The sequence below is a fragment of the Cervus elaphus genome, chromosome 19 (assembly GCF_910594005.1).
Source record: "Cervus elaphus chromosome 19, mCerEla1.1, whole genome shotgun sequence".
Lineage (NCBI taxonomy): Eukaryota > Metazoa > Chordata > Mammalia > Artiodactyla > Cervidae > Cervus > Cervus elaphus.
The window spans coordinates 44,826,565-44,845,776 of NC_057833.1; the positions used below are offsets into that span (position 1 = coordinate 44,826,565).

Below are 19,212 nucleotides of genomic sequence, written 5' to 3' on the forward strand. Positions count from 1 at the left end.
TTCTGTCATCCCCTTCTTCTCCCGCCTTCAATCTTTCCCAGCATCAGGGTCACTTCAAATAAATCAATCCTTCCCATCAGGTGGCCAAATTATTGGAGTTTCAGCTTCAACATCAGTCCTTCCAATGAATATTTAGGATTGATTTCCTTTAGGATGGACTGCTTGGATAAAAGCATCAATTCTTCAGCACTCAGCTTTCTTTATAGTCCAACTCTCACATCCATACATGACTACTGGAAAAACCATAACTTTGACTAGGCAGAACTTTGTTGGCAAAGTAATGTCTCTGATTTTTAATAATTGCAAAGTAATGTCTTTGCTGTCTAGGTTAGTCATAACTTTCCTTCCAAGGAGCAAGCGTCTTTTAATTTCGAGGCTGCAGTCACCATCTGCAGTGATTTTGGAGCCTAAAAAAAAAAAAAATAAAGTCTATCACTGTTTTCCATTTTTTCCCCATCTATTTGCCATGAAATATGGGACCAGATGCCATGATCCCAGTTTTCTGAATGTTGGGTTTTAACCCAACTTTTTCACTGTCTTCTTTCACTTTCATCAAGAGGCTCTTTAGTTATTCTTTGCCTTCTGCCATAAGGGTGGTGTCATCTGCATATCTGAGGTTCCTGATATTCCTCCTGACAATCTTGATTACAGCTTCTGCTTCATCCAGCCCAGCGTTCCTCATGATGTACTCTGCATATAAGTTAAAGAAGCAGGGTGACAATATACAGCCTTGATGTACTCCTTTCCCAATTTGGACTCAGTCTGTTGTTCCATGTCCAGTTCTAACTGTTGCTTCTTGACCTGCATACAGATTTCTCAAGAGGCAGATCAGGTGGTCTGGTATTCCCATCTCTTGAAGAATTTTTCACAGTTTGTTGTGATCCACACAGTCAAAGGCTTTGGTCTAGTCAATAAAGCAGAAGTAAATGTTTTTCTGGAACTCTCTTGCTTTTTGAGGATCCAACAGATGTTGGCAATTTGATCTCTGGTTCCTTTGACTTTTCTAAATCCACCTTGAACATCTGGAAGCTCACAGTTCACGTACTGTTGAGGCCTGGCCTGGAGAATTTTGAGCATTACTTAGATAGTGTGTGAGTTGAGTGCAATTATATGGTAGTTTGAACATTCTTTGGCATTGCCATTCTTTGTGATTGGAATGAAAATGGACCTTTTCCAGTCTTGTGGCCACTGCTGAGTTTTCCATATTTGCTGGCATATTGAGTGCAGCTGTTTCACAGCATCATCTTTTAGGATTTGAAATAGCTCAACTGGAATTCCATCACCTCCACTAGCTTTGTTCGTAGTGATGCTTCCTAAAGCCCACTTGACTTTGCATTCCGGGATGTGTGGCTCTAGGTGAGTGACCACACCATTGTGGTTATCTGGGTCATGAAGATCTTTTTCACATAGTTCTTCTGTGTATTCTTGCCACCTCTTCTTGATATCTTCTGCTTCTGTTAGGTCCATACAATTTCTGTCCTTTATTGAGTCCATCTTTGCATGAAATGTTCCCTTGGTATCTGTAATTTTCTTGAAGAAATCTCTAGTCTTTCCCATTCTACTGCTTTCGTCTATTTCTTTGCATTGATTACTGACGAAGGCTTTCTTATCTCTCCTTGCTATTCTCTGGAACTCTGCTTTCAAATGGGTACATCTTTCCTTTTCTTCTTTGCCTTTTGCATCTTCTATTTTCTTAGCTATTTGTAAGGCATCCTCAGACAACCACTTTGCCTTTTTGCATTTCTTTTCCTTGCAGATGTTCTTGATCCCTGCCTCCTGTACAATGTCACAAACCTCTGTCCATAGATCTTCAGGTACTCTATCAGATCTAATCCCTTTAATCTATTTGTCACTTCCACTGTATACTGCCTCTAGAGGACATTTTGGAAACTTTTTAGGCATGCAAAATGTTACCCTGCATCCCACATGCCTTTTTTTTTTTCTTTTTTTCATTTATTTTTATTAGTTGGAGGCTAATTACTTTACAATATTGAAGTGGGTTTTGTCATACATTGACATGAATCAGCCATGGAGTTACATGTATTCCCCATCCCGATCCCCCCTCCCACCTTGCCTTTTGAATATTTTACAGGATTCATGGACACTAAAAACATTCATGAATATATTGCAATAAGCAAATATAAAATTGTTTATACTTCCCTAAGTTCTGTCTTACATATAAACACAAAGTATTTTTTACATATTTTTAATATTGCATTGAGTTTTCCAGGAATATAATATATATTGAGAGGAAAGTGTTCTATTATATTCAGTTTTAGTAAGAATTTTTAGTCATTTCACAGAGTCACCTCATTGAGAGTAACACTGCCAGAGATACCTGAGTCTCCAATGAATAAAACACCCGTATCAGTCTGCTTTCCTTCCTGTTACATGCCCAGTGATTCTACATACAGTGTAAGCAACATATTGTTTCATTTTGTTTTAATGGAGTCAACTGAGTATTTATTGAACTATTTATTCCTTTTTGTATGGCATTATAATTTTTGCTATATAGGAGGGCATTATATTTCTTTTTTAAAGAGACTATGTGCAGATCAAGTTACATATGAATTTTATTTTCTTACATTAAGGGAAGTGATACCTAATAGTTATAGTAAGAGAGTGTCGAATCTGGCACGGTTGAAAACAATTACATTAGACCTCCCAAATTTAAAATTCTAAATAACAAACTAAGCCTTGATTATCTCCATAGCAGTGACACCAATAGTAGCTGACATAGAGTATTGGACATGACTTGAAAATGAAATAAATACCATTGCCTGAAAACAAGGGAAAATAAAACAACAAATAAATTTGAACTACTAATCACTCCAGTACATTTTAACTTTTGAGCATCCTGATTTTAATCTATCTATAACAAAACTCTCTTTATAACAGCTTCTCTGAAATTTTTCTTGTTTTTCTATAAGAATTACCTAGATTATATGTTGGGTCCAAGCTATATTTATTTGTTTTATTAAGTTGTGTACTTTTTATCAAGATTTTTTTTCAGGCAAGTGTTATGTTTTCTAACTTTCAACAAATTCACCAACTTTGACACAAAATAAAAATAATAAAACCCCCAAATATCTAAGCAATGAAAAACAAAAAATAATTTAAAATCAAACTTATATTTGGTTCAAAATGAGAGCAGGACCACAATTTCAAACTCTCTGAAACATAGGTTATATTCATATATTTTGTTTCACAAAGCTGTACAACCATATTTTACAATTTTTACAGCTATTTCTGGTCAATTCTCCCAGTCAAGTTCACATCACCTTTGTGATTTAGCCAGGGCAGGAATGACTATATCCGCATTTACTAAGTTCAAGGACATTTTTTATATACAAATTCAGTAAGCTGTGTTGCTGAGTCCACTGCCCAGTCTGGTATATCTTCCCATGAAACCATTCTGCTTTACCAAAATTCTCCCCTCCACCCTCTTACCTCATCAAGGCAGAGATGTGGTGGTCCATTTCCAGCTTTTTGTAGGCCAGTCCTATGACCCGGAAGCCCTGTGTCGTGTAAATCTGAAGTTCACTAACAAAACTAGTTGGTACTGTTCAGAAAATAACACAAGATTAGTGTGCAATATGAACTCAGTTTGTACTGGCGGAGAAATTCCTTGCAAACAGAACCAACACTTGCCCAATAAAACACACCTCTACAAAAGGTATGCAAACAAGTCAGTGGGAACTTTAAATATCACTACTTTGTCATGGTTGACTTCTTGGGATCCAGTTAAGCAGAAGTGAAAAGGAAGTACTCAAAAGAAAAAAAAAAAAAAGAAGAATGAGGAAAGTGTATAATTCTTTTTTCTCCAGTTTAACCAACAAAAATTTATTGAGAGTCTATTATGGATCAGGCATTGTTTATGCAGAGATTGAACTGTAATCCCTGCTCTGAGGGTCTTTGTCTAGTAGGGTAACAGCCAGTAGACCAAGAGTACAATTGAATGAGACACTTGCTATGATCCAGGCAACTGGGCAGCACACTTTGGGAGCATTAGTGCATCATCTACCAGACTGGGAGATGGTGGTCAGATGGAGAAGGAAAAGGGCATTTGGCTGAGAGAGCATCATGTACTCAGACATGGGGCCATGAGGCAGTAAACCTTGACAGTTCAGCTCAGGGGAAGCTGAGCCTGTGAAGACCTGTGAAGACAGGAGTAGTAAAGAAAATCTAGAAAATGTGATAGAAGTCAGATCATGAAGGCTTTAGATATGATTCTAAAGGAGTTTGAGATTATCCTGGAGCCTATGAGAAGAAACCAAAGAATGCAAATAGGAAATCACAATATAAATATGCTACGTGACAGAAAAAGATCTGTGCATAGTGTAAAGGATGAATCAGATAAGGGCATATTGGGGAGGAGGAAGCCAATTCACTAACTATTGAAGTGATCTGGGAGAAGGATGATGAGGGCCTGAGCTGATGGAGTGACAGAGCCATGGATTAGCAATTGACAAGATAGACGTGCTGAGGGAGAGACAGGAATCTAGAAAGAATCCTAAATTGGGGTGGTGAAGTAATACTTTCATTCACTAAATTAGAAAATACAGAGAGTGAGAAAGATAAGCTTGATTTTGGTACTGAGTTTGGAACACCAATGCCTCATCAGATTGTGATGGCCAGTAGACAATTAGATTCGCCAGTCTAGTGCTGAAGGGACATATGTGGGTTGGAAATACAGATTTTCCTGTTGTAAGTCTGAGCACTTACCTGTCTCAGGTTGGCAAAAGCTGGCCACCCTCTCTGGCGCACCTTTCATGAATACCAGCTGGTCACCCCCCATCTCTTGGACAATGACTGTCATCCTCTGCAGCACTGATGAGAATGGGAACTGATGCAGGATTGCAATTCCTTCCACTGGGACCTGGTTGAGGGATGGGGAATGGAGATGGACATGCCACATAGCTTCTAGCTACGGGGAATTAGTTACTCCTCCCCGAGTCCTCAGTTTAGCAAATAAGGGAAATAAGGGCTCACCAACTTTCACACACAGAAATCAAAGACACATTTCTGAACTTTCAAAATTGTGGGTCTCACAGGACTTTCCTTCTGAGTTGGGTGTTGTGGGGTAGAGAGCAGGCAAGGCTTACCTGACTGGATGTTCCACAGGGCTTAACAACCATGGCACATCCTGGCACTCCCTTGTGGAAATCGTCCCCGGAAACCACCATTTCCTATTTCATACAGAATATTTCATTGTAGAGATTTCTTTCCCATTCATCCACTAATACTGTGCTCAAACCCTCCCCTTGAGAAAATCCTCAGACCGTCTCAGTGTATTCTCCCTCAGCTACATGGAGGTGAAGCAGACTTTAATTCGCCACACACAAAAAAATAATGCATCGGAAATACTATGGAACTTGAAGGTCAGACACTTCTGAATTATTCACGCAATTTCTCCTGCTTTCTCTGCTGGAATTTGTGGCATAAAGGCTTTCTCCATTTCAGAGGGCTTAACTTGAACACTGAGCATGAATAGCCAGTACCTTATTGTCTTTCTTCTCCTGGTTCACTGTTGCTCCTGCTCTTTCCTCTCTGTCTAATTTGGATGGACGGTCTTCAGGGTACAGGAGGGCAGGGACTGTGATGTACATGGTTAACTTTTGGTAAACAGTAATTGCTATAATAATTATACTAAATTATAGGCAAAGGAACCTTTTACCCAAAGATGCCATAATGCTTTATAACCATCTCTTGGAGTGGCAGAAAAAAACATCTCAGAGAGGAAATTATTACTCAGAGAGTAACCCAGGAAGGATGGAGAAAGTTACATCAGACTGCTACAAATGCATGCCCTACACATGCATGCATGTGGTGGTTTATTTGCTAAGTCATATCAGACTCTTTGTGATCCCATGGACTATAGTCCACCAGGCTCCTCTGTCCATGGGATCTCCCAGGTAAGAACATTGGAATAGGTTACCATTTCCTTCTCCAGGGGATCTCCGGACCCACGGATTGAACCCGTGTCTCCTGCATTGCAGGCAGCTTCTTTACCGACTGAACCACAGGGAGGCCCCATTAATGCTGGAAGGGACCCTAAAGATTGTCTCTCTCAGTGAGGATTTTACACATGTTATTACACAGACCTGGAAATGAACCAGGTTACAGAGAGTGGAGTGGGCTGTGGCTAAGTAGGTGGGGACGCATGTTCCCTAAGCTGTACCTTTACTCCCCATCTTCTATCTCAACTAGAGTAACTCCAATGATTTGTTTTGGGTAGGGTGCTTTTGAATAAAGTTTACTTTTAAGAAAAGATTCCAGCTTTTTTGTTTTCTTTCACAGGAACACTGCTGGTCTAGTTCAATCTCCTCATTTTAAAGTCATGGAAATCCCCAACAGTATAGATGACCTCATGAGGTCAAGGAGTCAGAGCAGAGCCAAGACGAGAACTGGGAGAGTCAGATACCTGGTCCTGAACAAGACTATTTACTCTGAAATCCACTTCAGAGTATCAACAAAAGCTCTCATGGTGTTCTTTTTAGTGCCTAGTCTTAGAGACAAAATTATACTAAAGTTATAGAAATAAAACTCCTGGTAACAATGAATTACCCTAAGCACTGGGGAAGTGATGCTTCCTAATCACCATGTTCTAGAAAACTTTGAAATCAGACATGGCTCTTATTGTAGTTAAGAAGTTAGAACATAATTATATATTAATTATACTGAGACTATTGAGCTGGTAATAGATTCCAGGCACAGTACCAGGGATTTCTTAAATGCATCGTTCCATTTAATCTTCACAATGACCCCAATACAGAAATACATTGTACAGAGTAGAAAACAGTTTAGAAAACAGTGAGCCTGCCCCTCACTGCCACACGTAATCCATATTGGAGACCTCCAAGTACTGAAGAGCTGTGATAAAATCTGGGTTGGCCTGGCCTTCAAGAAGCTTCTGAAGATCTCTGAAAAGCAGAGGCTTACCCAGGTGGTGGCCTCAAACATTTTGAGGTCCAGTGGGTCTCCCTGGATGGTCCCGTCAAGGAGGATCAGAGAGTGGCAGCTGGTCATAGCCGCACACAGTGGGCCCCATGGCAAAGTCCTGCCTGAGGTAAAGCTGTGGACTTCCTGGAAACTAAAAGAGAAAAGGGAAAGGACTTTAGTCCTATTCCTCCAGGCCAAAGTGAAGCTTCTGGAGGTAACTATCTTTTAAAAATACAAGTCAATATGCTTTGTTGCATTACATACTCACTTTCTAATCCCCTCAAATGAATAGTGTTTCATTCAGCCATCATCCTTACATGAGTTCAGTGAGTATGAGAAAGGTCCTGAGGCTCTTTCAAGCTCTTTCTTTCCTCTTTCCCCTATGTCCCGCTCTGGCACTGATTTAAATCCAGAGGTATAGAAAGAGTTAGAAGTACCACCCTTAGTTCTAACTGCGTCTACTCCCACCTGAACTTCTGGACCCACTATTTCCTATGCTGTGAGACAGAACAGGCTAGCTCATACTACAGCTTCTTGTGTATATATATATATATATCGCCTTCAATCTATCCTTCAGGGCAGGGTTGTTTCTTCCACATCTCTCTTCAACATATCTGATGTTTGGTCGACGGCAGACAGTTGACAAATATAAATGTAAATAAATGAATGAATTGGTTACTGGAGATCCGAGAGACCATAATGTTAAATAAATGAAAAAATTTTTAAACATTTAGAAAAGGACACTGCATTTTCCTCTTCCACCCCAGCATCTAGGGTCTATATTGCAGGCACCATTTCCATCACTTCCTATAGAAAGTGGCCTCATTTAAAAATTTACCGAGATACAACTCAAATGTCACATGCAGGGTTCTTTCACTAATTCAGAATTGAAGCTACCAAATTTGGCCTTGGGCCTATGAAAGGATATCCTCTTATTGGTAAAGCCCTTCTCACACGTGTTGCACAGTAAGTGGTTTATAAAGCAGTCTGTTCTACTTGGAGAATCCTGAGTAGCAGAAGGTGTTTCCCAGATCGAGGCCAAATCTGTTTCTTGGAACCAGTCAGAATCCACTTGCCCATCCTCCTCCACATATCCACTTCTCTCAGATTTGTTGGCCAGCTTGGTTGTACACACTTTATTACTCCCTTCCTCTGGGGTTACACAGGAACCTCTAGCTGTGCCTCCAATATAGTTTCCAGACCCCTGAACTTCCTAGTTACTCTTTCTTGGAAGAGTTTGTATTTTTCGCTTTTCCCCATAGTTTGTCTTAAAATTTGGTCTTCAGGATCAGACTATTATTTCTCATGATATGGACACTGTGTTTCCCTTGGTTTCGCTAGCCTTTTGTTCCTGAAAGCAGGTATGGCAGAATATTAACTCATAACCTAAGCCATTTTTCTTCCTGGCTTCCTCGTTCAAGCTTCCTTAAGAGCTCAAAAACCTCTTGACTGATTACTGACCTTGTAGATGATGGTATCTATTATTATATCCTGAAAGTTCAAGCACCTCAGTGGTTACAGTGTGTCCCTGGTATTTTAGTAAACAACTAAAAGGAAGCAATCACCATCAGGGATCAAAACAGGTTCTCAAGCTCATACTGTGCAGCAAACAGATCAGGAAAAAATAATCTTATTTTTAACACAGCACAAAAACTGTCTTTCATATGTAATTCTGAATACATAGTTCTATATTTCTGAGGATTGGGCTAGACTCTGATTTGTACAACAAATAAGTAGAATTCTCTGTCATCCCTGTCCTTGAATTTTTATTTGAATGTTTATGGTTTATCAAGATCAGGTAGTCAGGTAGATTTCCAATGGTTTTGAAGTACCTGGCACACTGGGAAGGCCCTCTTTGGAAAAGATAAGAATTATTAGAAATGACTATATTTAGTAGCTTTAAATCAAGTGTTGACTTCTTACTTAGAACTCAATCTGTTTTCTCTTATTCTACTAACTAAATTTGCCATTTTTTTAAAAATTAGTTGCTCTTTTAGTCACTTGGAGCCAACTTTGACCATTTGGAGAAAGGAGGGGACTGGGAAAGAGAGTGACAGGCTGAATTAATCCATTAATAATCTAAATATTATATCAATTAGTTTTATTAAAATTGACAAGTCACTTTTAGAAACAGAAAGTTTTAAAAGTGTAGTGAATAAGATGATGCTAATTCAATAAGCAGAAAAGCATTCAAAAGACAGAACATACTTAGTACATTTTAGATAAACATTTATTGTGCATCTACTGTGTATGCCAGCTATAGAGCTATATGGCACTAGGGACAAATTTAATAAATAAGAAAAAGTGCTGTCTAAATCCTCACATGTTTGGATAAATGCATACACTTTTTATAGAAGCTGGAACAGAAAAATACTAATAAACAAGACCGGCTATATATCCAAATCTATCTTTGAGAGGAAAAAAAAAACTAGAAACTTTAACACTTGCAACAGCCTTCTTCTATAGACTAAAATGGCTAGAAGCACCAGAATCAACTTTTTAACCCAGGAAATGGACTTGTATCTTAATAGGATATTAATATGAAAATGTATTAAATATATATAATTAAAATAAGTTATGGATAAGTCACATGCATTCGCATAATGCAGAAGAATCATGATATACCTTTTATGTATAAAATGCTTACATTGCAAGTATGAGAGGGAAACATTCTCATTAAAAAAACAAAACCTGAAATCAACTATTGTTGCTGTTGAGTTGCTAAGTCGTGTCTGACTCTTTGTGACCCCATGCACTATAGTCTACCAGGCTTCTCTGTCCTTGGGATTTCCCAGGCAAGAATACTGGAGTGGTTATCGTTACCATCTTTCTAAATTCCATATATATGTGTTAGTATGCTGTAATGTTCTTTATCTTTCTGGCTTACTTCACTCTGTATAATGGGCTCCAGTTTCATCCATCTCATTAGGACTGATTCAAATGAATTCTTTTTGACGGCTGAGTAATATTCCATGGTGTATATGTACCACAGCTTCCTTATCCATTCGTCTGCTGATGGGCATCTAGGTTGCTTCCATGGAGTGGGTTGCCATTTCCTTCTCCAGGGGATTTTCCTAACCCAGGGATCGAAGCCAGGTCTCCTGCATTGCAGGCAGATTCTTTACCATTTGAACCAAGAAATCAACTATTCCTCCATTTAAAAACAAGCAAACAAACTCAAAACCTGAATTTGTCAAATGTTCATGTTCAGATGAGACTGAAAGTTGTAGTGGGAAGAAAAAGGAGGCTGTGAAACAAACTCAAATGAGAGAGCCCCAGGAGAGGCACAAGCAATAAATCTTTACTACCTTGAGTTGAAAATTGTCAAAATGGAATCCTTTCTGGCCAGAAAAAGAGGAGTTTCCAGAAGCCAGAACTAGAATATAAAGGAAAATGAAGTACACTAGCTATAGTTCCACAGATATTCCTCGTGCTGAAATTCGGTGTCTACAAGTCAGGGCCATGGTCCTCCTAGCACATGGAAAGGCTTCAGTTTGTGCTATGAACATTAACTCCTTGAAGGAGAGTGTCCAGGTATTGCCCAAATGACGTACACTGGCCCCTGACTAATATGCTGATAGCCAATCACATGTTAGCAAGATGAATGCAGTGTCGAAACTTGCCCTTCATTTCCTGGGTTCTGTGAGTATCCTGGGGCTGGGACAGGGGTGGAGGGAGGATGCACGTTTTAGTGAATTTGGAAATAGTGAAGAAAAATGAAGTTTGGCAATCACTCTGGCAATCACTGCTCACCAAAGCCAATGCCAGAATCTTTTCTTTATTAGTGTTCAGGAAAAAACTGGGAAAAAGGAAATGATAATGCATTTGGTCCCGAGTACTCACCCATTCCCATCACAGGGCATGACTCCCCAGAGATCCAAGCCATCCCTTGTTAAGGTGCCTGTCTAAACAGAAACAAGAGCTCACTTTACTCTGAAGATTCAGCAGCCCATAGTGACACCAATAAGTTATGCTTTAACAGGAAAATGTATGTCGAAAGCCCATGGTCAAGGTCAGCACTTCGAGGAGGGACACAGTCAGATGGGTATCTGGAGTCCCGGGTGGAAGCTTTGACGAACTCACACAAGTTGTGGGACAAACCGGCACTTAATCTCTTTGAACTTTAGTGTTCTCAGAGATGAAGGGAAGAAAACAGTTACTGCCTACATATTTCAGAGACCTGTTTTGAGAATTTAATGAAAGACTGAATGAATGGGAGAGTCATTGGTAAGCCTGCTCTAAGAGCTAAAATGTGTGTGTCCACTGACATAGAGAACACACTTGTGGTTGCCAATGCGGAGGTGAGGTGAGGGGGGATGGATTGGCAGCTTGGGATCAGCAGATGCAAACTATTATATATAGGATGGATAAACAGAAGGTCCTACGGTATAGCACAGGGAACTATATTCAGTACCCTCTGATAAACCATAATGGAAAAGAATATGAAAAGGATTATATTTTTATAACTCAGTCACTTTGCCGTACAGCAGAAATTAAACACAGCATTGTAGATCAACTATACTTCAATAACTTTAAAAAAAATGGGTGAGTCCCAGCATTTATAGCAAAAGTTAAAAGTATGTCATCAGAAATAATAGAAGTATAATTTTTCACTGTTCTAAAGAAATAGTTTGCTATTTTGACATATACTTGTTTAAAAGGTGTTTGCTAGTATTTCTCTTAGTGCAGTATAGTGATGAAGAGTTTGGACTGGCTTAAAACACCAGCTGTGTGACCTGGGTCAATTATTTAGTCCCCTAAACATCAGAGTCCTTATCCGTAATGTGGTCATAATCATATAGGGTGGTTGTGAGGATTAAATGAGATAATATAAAGTGTTGAATGTAATGTCTGCATAGAGTTAAGAGTTGAGAATAATGAAAATTGTTCTCAAGTATTACTTTTTATTCAAATTCATATCACAATTATCTTTCCCACCCCTGTTTCCCTTCCCAAGCTCAAGGATAATATGGTGCTGGAAATAGGACCTTCTGTGTGATGCTAGCTTGATCACAAAATAACATTGACAAAGTGGCATGAACCATATTAACCTTCTGTTCCTTGTAGATCTCTCTGATATTCCAGTAATTATAAAATACAGCTCTGATCCCATTAAGTCTCTCCTATCCCAGACCTTCCCAGTACTGTTTAATGGGCATGGAGTTTCAATTGGGGAAGAGAGAATAAGTTCTGGAGATGGATAGTGGTGATGGCTGCATAGCAACGCAAAAGCACTTACAGCCCCTTAAAAATGGTTGGCATGGTAAATTTTAGTTATAAAATCTTTTGCCACAATAAAAAATAAGTAACTGGAAGGAAACAATAAAACAGAAGAAGAAAACACCTTCAATGAATGGCTCTCCCCTATCTAAAATGTATATAAAAATTTCTTAGCCAGATATTCCAGGTCTACAACACCCTTTCCCATCACTAAGGTTCTGCTCTGATCAAAGTCACTCTGTTCTCTCCTGACTCCATGCCCACATTCACATGACTATAATGTCTGCGAATTGTTTATCTTTAAAAAATTTCTTGTATGTATTAGGACATTTGACATGCAAAAGGACTTTCTCTTTTTCAATTTATTTTAATTGCCAAGACAGTGGTTTACATTACATTATAAATAACATTATGTAAGTTTTGCCAACATTATACTTCTATTTCAGTATGCTCACCACCACAATTTTAATTTAGGAAACCCTTCTGATGGAGAGACTGCCTCCTTGGAGCTAGCCAGTTCTTAGAGATAGCCAGGGTCTCAGCCAAGAACATGCCTTTGATACGCAAACTAACCAGTCAGGAGTCACACCTGCTCTATCTGGCCACACTCCCCTGGAAAGTGCACCCCAGGGCCAGCTACTAGACAACTAGAGATCAGTACTATAGACCAAAACCCATTAAAATCATTCCAAATAGCTAGTTGTCATCTATGTACCCTGCCTGTCTTGTCTTTCCTGCAGAAACTCCTTCATAAAGGCCATAACCTGAGCACTCCCCTCAAACCTCCTTTCCTTCCTGATCAAAATCTGGCACGCCATCTCTGGCCCTGCCTGTAGGACACACCTCTTCTGTCGGGGAACTGTAACATTAAATGCATTTTTCAATGGCATTTTCTGCCAGCAGCCACTTAGTCACCTTTATAAATTAAGACACAGGTACAAAACAGCCCTTCATTTCCATTTTACCCTCCTATAGCTCCCACCTTCATACCAGCATGTGTATACAGATGAAAAGAACATATTCAGGAGAAGGCAGAATAAGAGGCTGGTTGGGAGTAACTGGTATGGGATCAAGGATTATTTTAAGCAATTTACTGCAGATGGAAAACTATAGAAAAGAAAGATTTCCTGGGGATTTATTTTAACCCAGTCTCATAGTAAGAGACAGCTAAATAAACGTTTTCTTTTTTATTCATTCATTAATTGAATGAATATTTATTGAACACTGACTATACGCCAGGCAATAATCCTAGCATTAGGGATACAGTAGTAACCATAGTAAAAGGTTTAAATTTTGTATGACGGTTTTGACTATAGAGGGACAGAATGTTACTTTAATTCATTGTGATTCATAGGATATTGGAGCTGGAAGAACCCTAAAAGTTTCACTTACTCAGTCCCTACTCTCCTTTCTCTAAACCCTAGAATCTGAGATCAAGAGATGTATCTGTCCTGGATGACATATCCAATCAGAGATAAAATGAAATCAGGTACCCAGTACCCACATCCAAAGTTTCCTGCCTCACAAGAATGTAAAGCACCTGTGCATGATGACAATGATGATAAAAACACCGCTGAGGGCGATGATGAAACACACATACCTTGTCAAAGCAGACCAGGTTTAATTGTCCACATACGTTGATCCTCTGGGGGCTAATGCAGAAGATGCCTCTCTTCTTGAGCCTCCTCTGGGCATACATAATGCCTGTGGTCAGAGCAGCAGGCAGAGCAGGAGGAACTGCAATTGTGATGACATCAAGGGCTTTCTTCACTACCTCCCCGGGAGTTTCCTGGGAGGACAAAGTTAGCTATTACAGATAAATCAATTGTGAACATTTTAATGCATATGACTCTTTCCCTCCTCTTTGTTTTCTATTTTGGGTCAGAGTTCTAGAAATTATATGAGCTGGCCAAATGTGGTTTAAAGAGAATGAACACATTTATTAGCTCTCTCTATATTTTGCCAAAATGTAATGAAAAAGTCTGTAACAATTCATACTGCTACCAGCAGACAACAATGTACCAGTTTGCCATGATCTTATCAACACGTTTTTATTTAAAATTCCTCATTTAACAGCTATAAAATACTGCATTATTGGAATAAACATATTCTCAAATTGAAGATGAAAAGAGAGTAAGGCAAAATCTAAGAGTAAAGGCATGTTACTATTTCTATAAACACAGTATTTTATCCCACTAGATCCGATGGCTGTTATGGAGCTTGGTGATCAAATGCTTATATTGGGGATCTCGGAACATATAGGCAGGTTTCAGCATTTGGCTTTGTTTTCCCAGATTTGAAAACCACCCCTTAGATTAAGGTCAACAGGCGAATAAGAGACACTATATAAGTGAATGTACGTGCACTGTAGGAAAAGAATAAATGCAGCTTACCCCACTGAGCACATAGACGCACAAAGTGTAGATCATCCCAATGGTGGCTGTCCCTATGAGGCACAGGAGGAACCTGATGGCGTCCCTGTAGAGCTTAAAATTCATTGGCTTGGGGTAGAGAATGGATCTCACGAGGTCTCCCTTTGCAGTGTTGAATCCTGAAGCAGTAAACACACACCTCACGCTCTCAGGATGACAAATCCTTCTGCTACTGCCCTTCTAATCCTCAACAGGGCCTTTGCTTCCTCTAGAGAAACTTAAACAGTGCTTAAGCCCAAACACAATTAAAGGATGATTGGCAAAATACTTAAATGCTAGAATGAATACATCCTAGCTCTTTCAAAGCCTATTCCCCTCTGGCTTTCCTTCCTTATATTTCTAATTTCAGTGCATCCCAGAGATAGTAAAGCACCCTATGGGGGCAGAACACAGCTTTTCCAAATATAGCTTCCTTTTAAGGAAAGGATCTGTAAGTGTGCACACATATACACATGTGTATGTGCACACACACACACACAGAATACTTGAATTTAAATGGTCCAGTAAATACAGATGGATTCAACTTCTAATACTTTTTATCATCAAGTTTTCAATTTCTAGTCCTGCATGGAAAAAACGTGGGATTTGTTCTTTGGGTTTGAAAACCTAAGCTCTAGGTCCTGCTCTGTCAGCGACTGGCTGTTTGATTTTTTTAAGAAAAACTTTACCTGAATTGTGCCGGCTCCAGCCTATCCATGTACAAAGTGAGGCATCTTTGTACCACTAATTTGATATGTGGAAATAGTTTATAAATTACAAAGCACGTGAATAGTGCTTATTGTCACCAGTGTTATTGTTCTTACTAAAAGGTATATGCCATAGTTAAATTCACATTTTAAATATCTTTATTTACATATATGGGGTTTGTCACCTAAAGACTCATCCTTACCTAATTCATTTAAAGTACTAGATAAACAGAGTGAAAATATTTCATGAGATAATAAAATGCAGGCGATGCTAACTAACCTGTCTGCAGTACCACTGCTTTCGCGGTGCTGGAGCGGGCGCCCTTGGCCTGGATAACCTCCGTCCCACAGAAGAGGACATGCCGCTTGTACTCTCCTTCACCCTGTCTTCTCCAGGGCACCGAGCCTTCCATCTTAGGTAATGGAGTTTTAGTGACTGGAATGCTTTCTCCTACAGAAAACAAGCATCTCAGTTTGTGAGGTGGGAGACCTTCATTCATTTAAATCATGCATTCACCAACCCATCACATGCCAGGCATTTTTTGTGAGCTTGTCACGTAGCAGGAACAACCTTTGGTATAGACGATATAAGGAGAAACATAGCTCTTGTGTTTAAGAAGTTTGTAGTTCAGAGAGGGAGACAGCCATAAAAAAAAAATTAAGTATAATGTCGTGTTAGAAATACTCTAAGTCTTATAAAATCAGACAGGGATGCTGAAATAGATTGGAAACAACCATTTAGGGAATAGCAGTTGTGCATTCTAGAATGCAGGGTCTGGGGAGTAAGAGGTCATGAGAGCTATGTAGGAGCCAAAGCTCGGAGGCCCCTGCATACACACACTTGAGTGTTTAAATGTTTTTCTATAGACACTGGTGGCAGGAGAGAAATAGGGAGGTATTTCGTTGTTTGATTCAGGAGCGTACCATCACGTTTACGTACAAGACAGTGTATTCTGTCTTCAACACAGGGAATGAATTGGAAGACTAATGAGGTTGCACACTCATACAGTTGGGAAACCATTGCAAGGGACCCAGTTCAAGAAGACAAGGTCTGAGCTATGGCAGCTGACAGTAGGAGTAGGAAAGAAGCACTGGTTTTGAGAAATAAGAAAGTGAGCAGCTACAAAACTTGGGGAGATTTTTATATTGGTAGATCATAGCAACAGAGGAATTTTAAGTGGCTTCCTGGTTTCTGACTTGAAAGAATGAGCAGAGGGTGGGTATTAAATATTAACATAAAGATTGTTGGAATCCTTATAGAAGGAAGGAGGAATTGTCTTTTGGTCTCTGAGTTAAAGATGACTTGTGGAAGGACCACAGTGAGTTGCTCTGTAGGCAGTTAGATATTTATTCGGGTCCTGAGCTCAGGGGAGAGGTCTCAACTGGAGATATTTAGTCACATTACATCACCCTATAGACAATAATTACAGCTATGGGAAGAGACAAGATTATTTAGGGATCACGTGAAAGATGAAAACAGAAAAAATCAAAGAATCCTGAACAGCTTCAGAAATCGAAGAGGTGGAGGAAGTGCAGCCACACGGGACACTGAAGAGTATTATTCAGGAAGAGACAGTGCTATCTGGGAAGGTTAGAGAGAAGGGTTTTCAGAAGGAAGAGGTGGTCAGAATAGTCAAATGCAGCAGGTCGGCTAAAAAGATGAGAAATTTAAAGAATCCATTGGATTCACCAATTGAAACTTTAGTGACGTTCACCAGTGTACTGGGCAGGGCAGATTTCAGTGGATTGAAGTGCTGATACAAGGTGGTGAATGAATTGTGAAAGTAAATAATAGGGCCTGTTCTGAGAAAGCTCGTTAAAATTCTCTACCTCCATTCACAGAAAGGATAATATAAAGTCAGGGGTTTGTCCCAGTATACTAGAGCTGCTTTCATTAGGAGAATGATATTCGGTATTATAAATGTCCCAGCACAAAGGGGTTTTTATCAAATCTATGGATTCCTTAGAAAAAGAAACCTGACCTGTCACATCGTTTTTGTTTTTTTTCTGTAAGTTCACACAGGAGGGGACTGTGTGCTGCTGTCTGCATTTCACGCCTTCCCGGTCCGCCAGGAGAAATGGTTTGATTTGGACTTTAATGGGAATCACAGTACATCAATATATTTACAGCCTCCAATTCCATCTCTGAAAAAGAGTTTGTGATTCTTACAGAAAGGCTGTAACATCTCCTCATAAGTGCATATGTGAGTGAGAACTCAAAGCACTGTGACCTTGAGCAAGACCTTCTCTCTGAACCTCAGCTCCCATATCCCTGATATGATATCTCTCCCAACTCCAGCATGCAACTGAAAAATGAAATCCAGGGACTTCCCTGGTGGTTCAGTGGTTAAGAATCCACTTTATAATGCAGGTGATGTGGGTACAATCACTGGTTGGGGAATTAAGGTCCTACATGCCTGGGGCAACTAAGACCATGTGCCACAAAGATAGATCCAGCAAGACCCAACAAAACATCCCATGTGCCACAACTAAGACCCAGTAAAGCCAAATAAATAAATATTTATTCATTTAAAATTATAATAAATAACAATGAAAAGTAAAAATGAAACACAATTATTCAAAAATATCCAGTGTGCATTTTCAAGGTAGCAGTTTTGGCAAATCCTGCATCAACTACTTTTCAACATTTTTCAAACCAAGCTAGAAAAAGCTTGAACTTGACCTGGGGCAGGAAGGGTGTTTCAGGATGTCATTAATGGTTTTCAAACCATCTGTGTTTATCTGAAGATACATTTTATAGAAAAACACTAAACTTGAAAGCCACAGGTGATTCTGAAACATCAAATGACCTTTAAATTTCTTTAAATCTTTAAAATGACAGGATTGCAATAATCTTTTTGCAGGAAAGAAATGCTAAACACTCAAAAAGTTAGGACTGCTATCAAACCTAGCATATAGAAATCAGCTTTAATTTGAACTCTCAGGTCTGTCCAGTGCAGGACTATTAGTAAGATTTGTGAGAGTAGGAAGGCCCCATAGCAGCTGCATGCTCTGTATTATCATTCAGGAGAAACCTGGGAGAACCAGCAGAGGCTGTATGTGAGGAGATAGAACTGTACCTGTCAGCATGCCTTCATTCACCACACAGCTGCCATCAATCAGAATGGCATCACAGGGCATTTGCACTTTGTTCCCCATCAGAATTAATAGATCTCCAGGTACCAGGAAGCGTGATTCTAGCTCCTGGACTCCAGCTGAAAGTGTGAGGAAACCAAGTTGAGTCAGGTTTTTTCCCACAAAAACACAGTCCAACATCTATCTAAATTGGAAATCAATGAAAATGCAACCAAAGTATATATGAAAAGGAAGCAATTCCATAACATTGACTCTAAATCTGCAAACAATAAGAGAAAAGGTAATACATTGTATTACATAAAATAAAGACCTTTGTGTGGCAATAAAAAATAAATAGGCAGAGAAAAAACTGACAAATTAAGAGAACATGTTTGAAATTTATATTGCAGACAAAAGATTAATATTACTAATAAAAAAAGAGTTTGAGAAAAAAAGAGATGTAAAGCAAATGACTGTATAGCAAAATTGCTGGATATGTTACCATGTAATTCACATGCAAACAGACACACACATACATACTACAAGTGGCATGGTGTTTGAAAAGATATTTACTCTTATTCATAGTAATAAAATTGAAAAATATATCCTTCCTTTCTGCCTTCTGTCCTTCTTTCTGACCTTTCTTTATTTCTTACTTTCCTTATTCAGTCCCAAAGCTACAAGCAATTAAGCAAGACAGACATCCATGCAGGGGGCTGGTAAAGGGGGATAGGGGTGGTAGACCATTCCACATGGTGAAGCCTTAACTGGATGAGTGGGTGCTTACGTGGCTGGGTGCAGTGTCAGAGCCCAAGGAGGGAGACAAGATCCCCATAGTGGCAGTGGTCTGGTTTGAG

At 39.3% G+C, this 19,212-nt stretch overlaps 1 protein-coding gene across 4 annotated transcripts in view; it reads right to left on the bottom strand.

Annotated features, from left to right (window-relative positions):
- The window catches only part of ATP13A4 (ATPase 13A4), a 116,043-nt gene that overhangs the window by 33,179 nt on the left and 63,652 nt on the right, over positions 1 to 19,212 (bottom strand). For all 4 annotated transcript variants that reach the window (XM_043875338.1, XM_043875340.1, XM_043875336.1 and 1 more), the window contains 9 exons: positions 18,361 to 18,495; positions 15,561 to 15,731; positions 14,556 to 14,713; positions 13,763 to 13,951; positions 10,786 to 10,847; positions 6,943 to 7,093; positions 5,106 to 5,189; positions 4,726 to 4,879; positions 3,451 to 3,562 (listed from right to left, as the gene is read on the bottom strand). In XM_043875338.1, the coding sequence (XP_043731273.1) occupies positions 3,451 to 3,562; positions 4,726 to 4,879; positions 5,106 to 5,189; positions 6,943 to 7,093; positions 10,786 to 10,847; positions 13,763 to 13,951; positions 14,556 to 14,713; positions 15,561 to 15,731; positions 18,361 to 18,495 (1,216 nt within the window). The remainder of the gene's footprint in view (positions 1 to 3,450; positions 3,563 to 4,725; positions 4,880 to 5,105; positions 5,190 to 6,942; positions 7,094 to 10,785; positions 10,848 to 13,762; positions 13,952 to 14,555; positions 14,714 to 15,560; positions 15,732 to 18,360; positions 18,496 to 19,212) is intronic.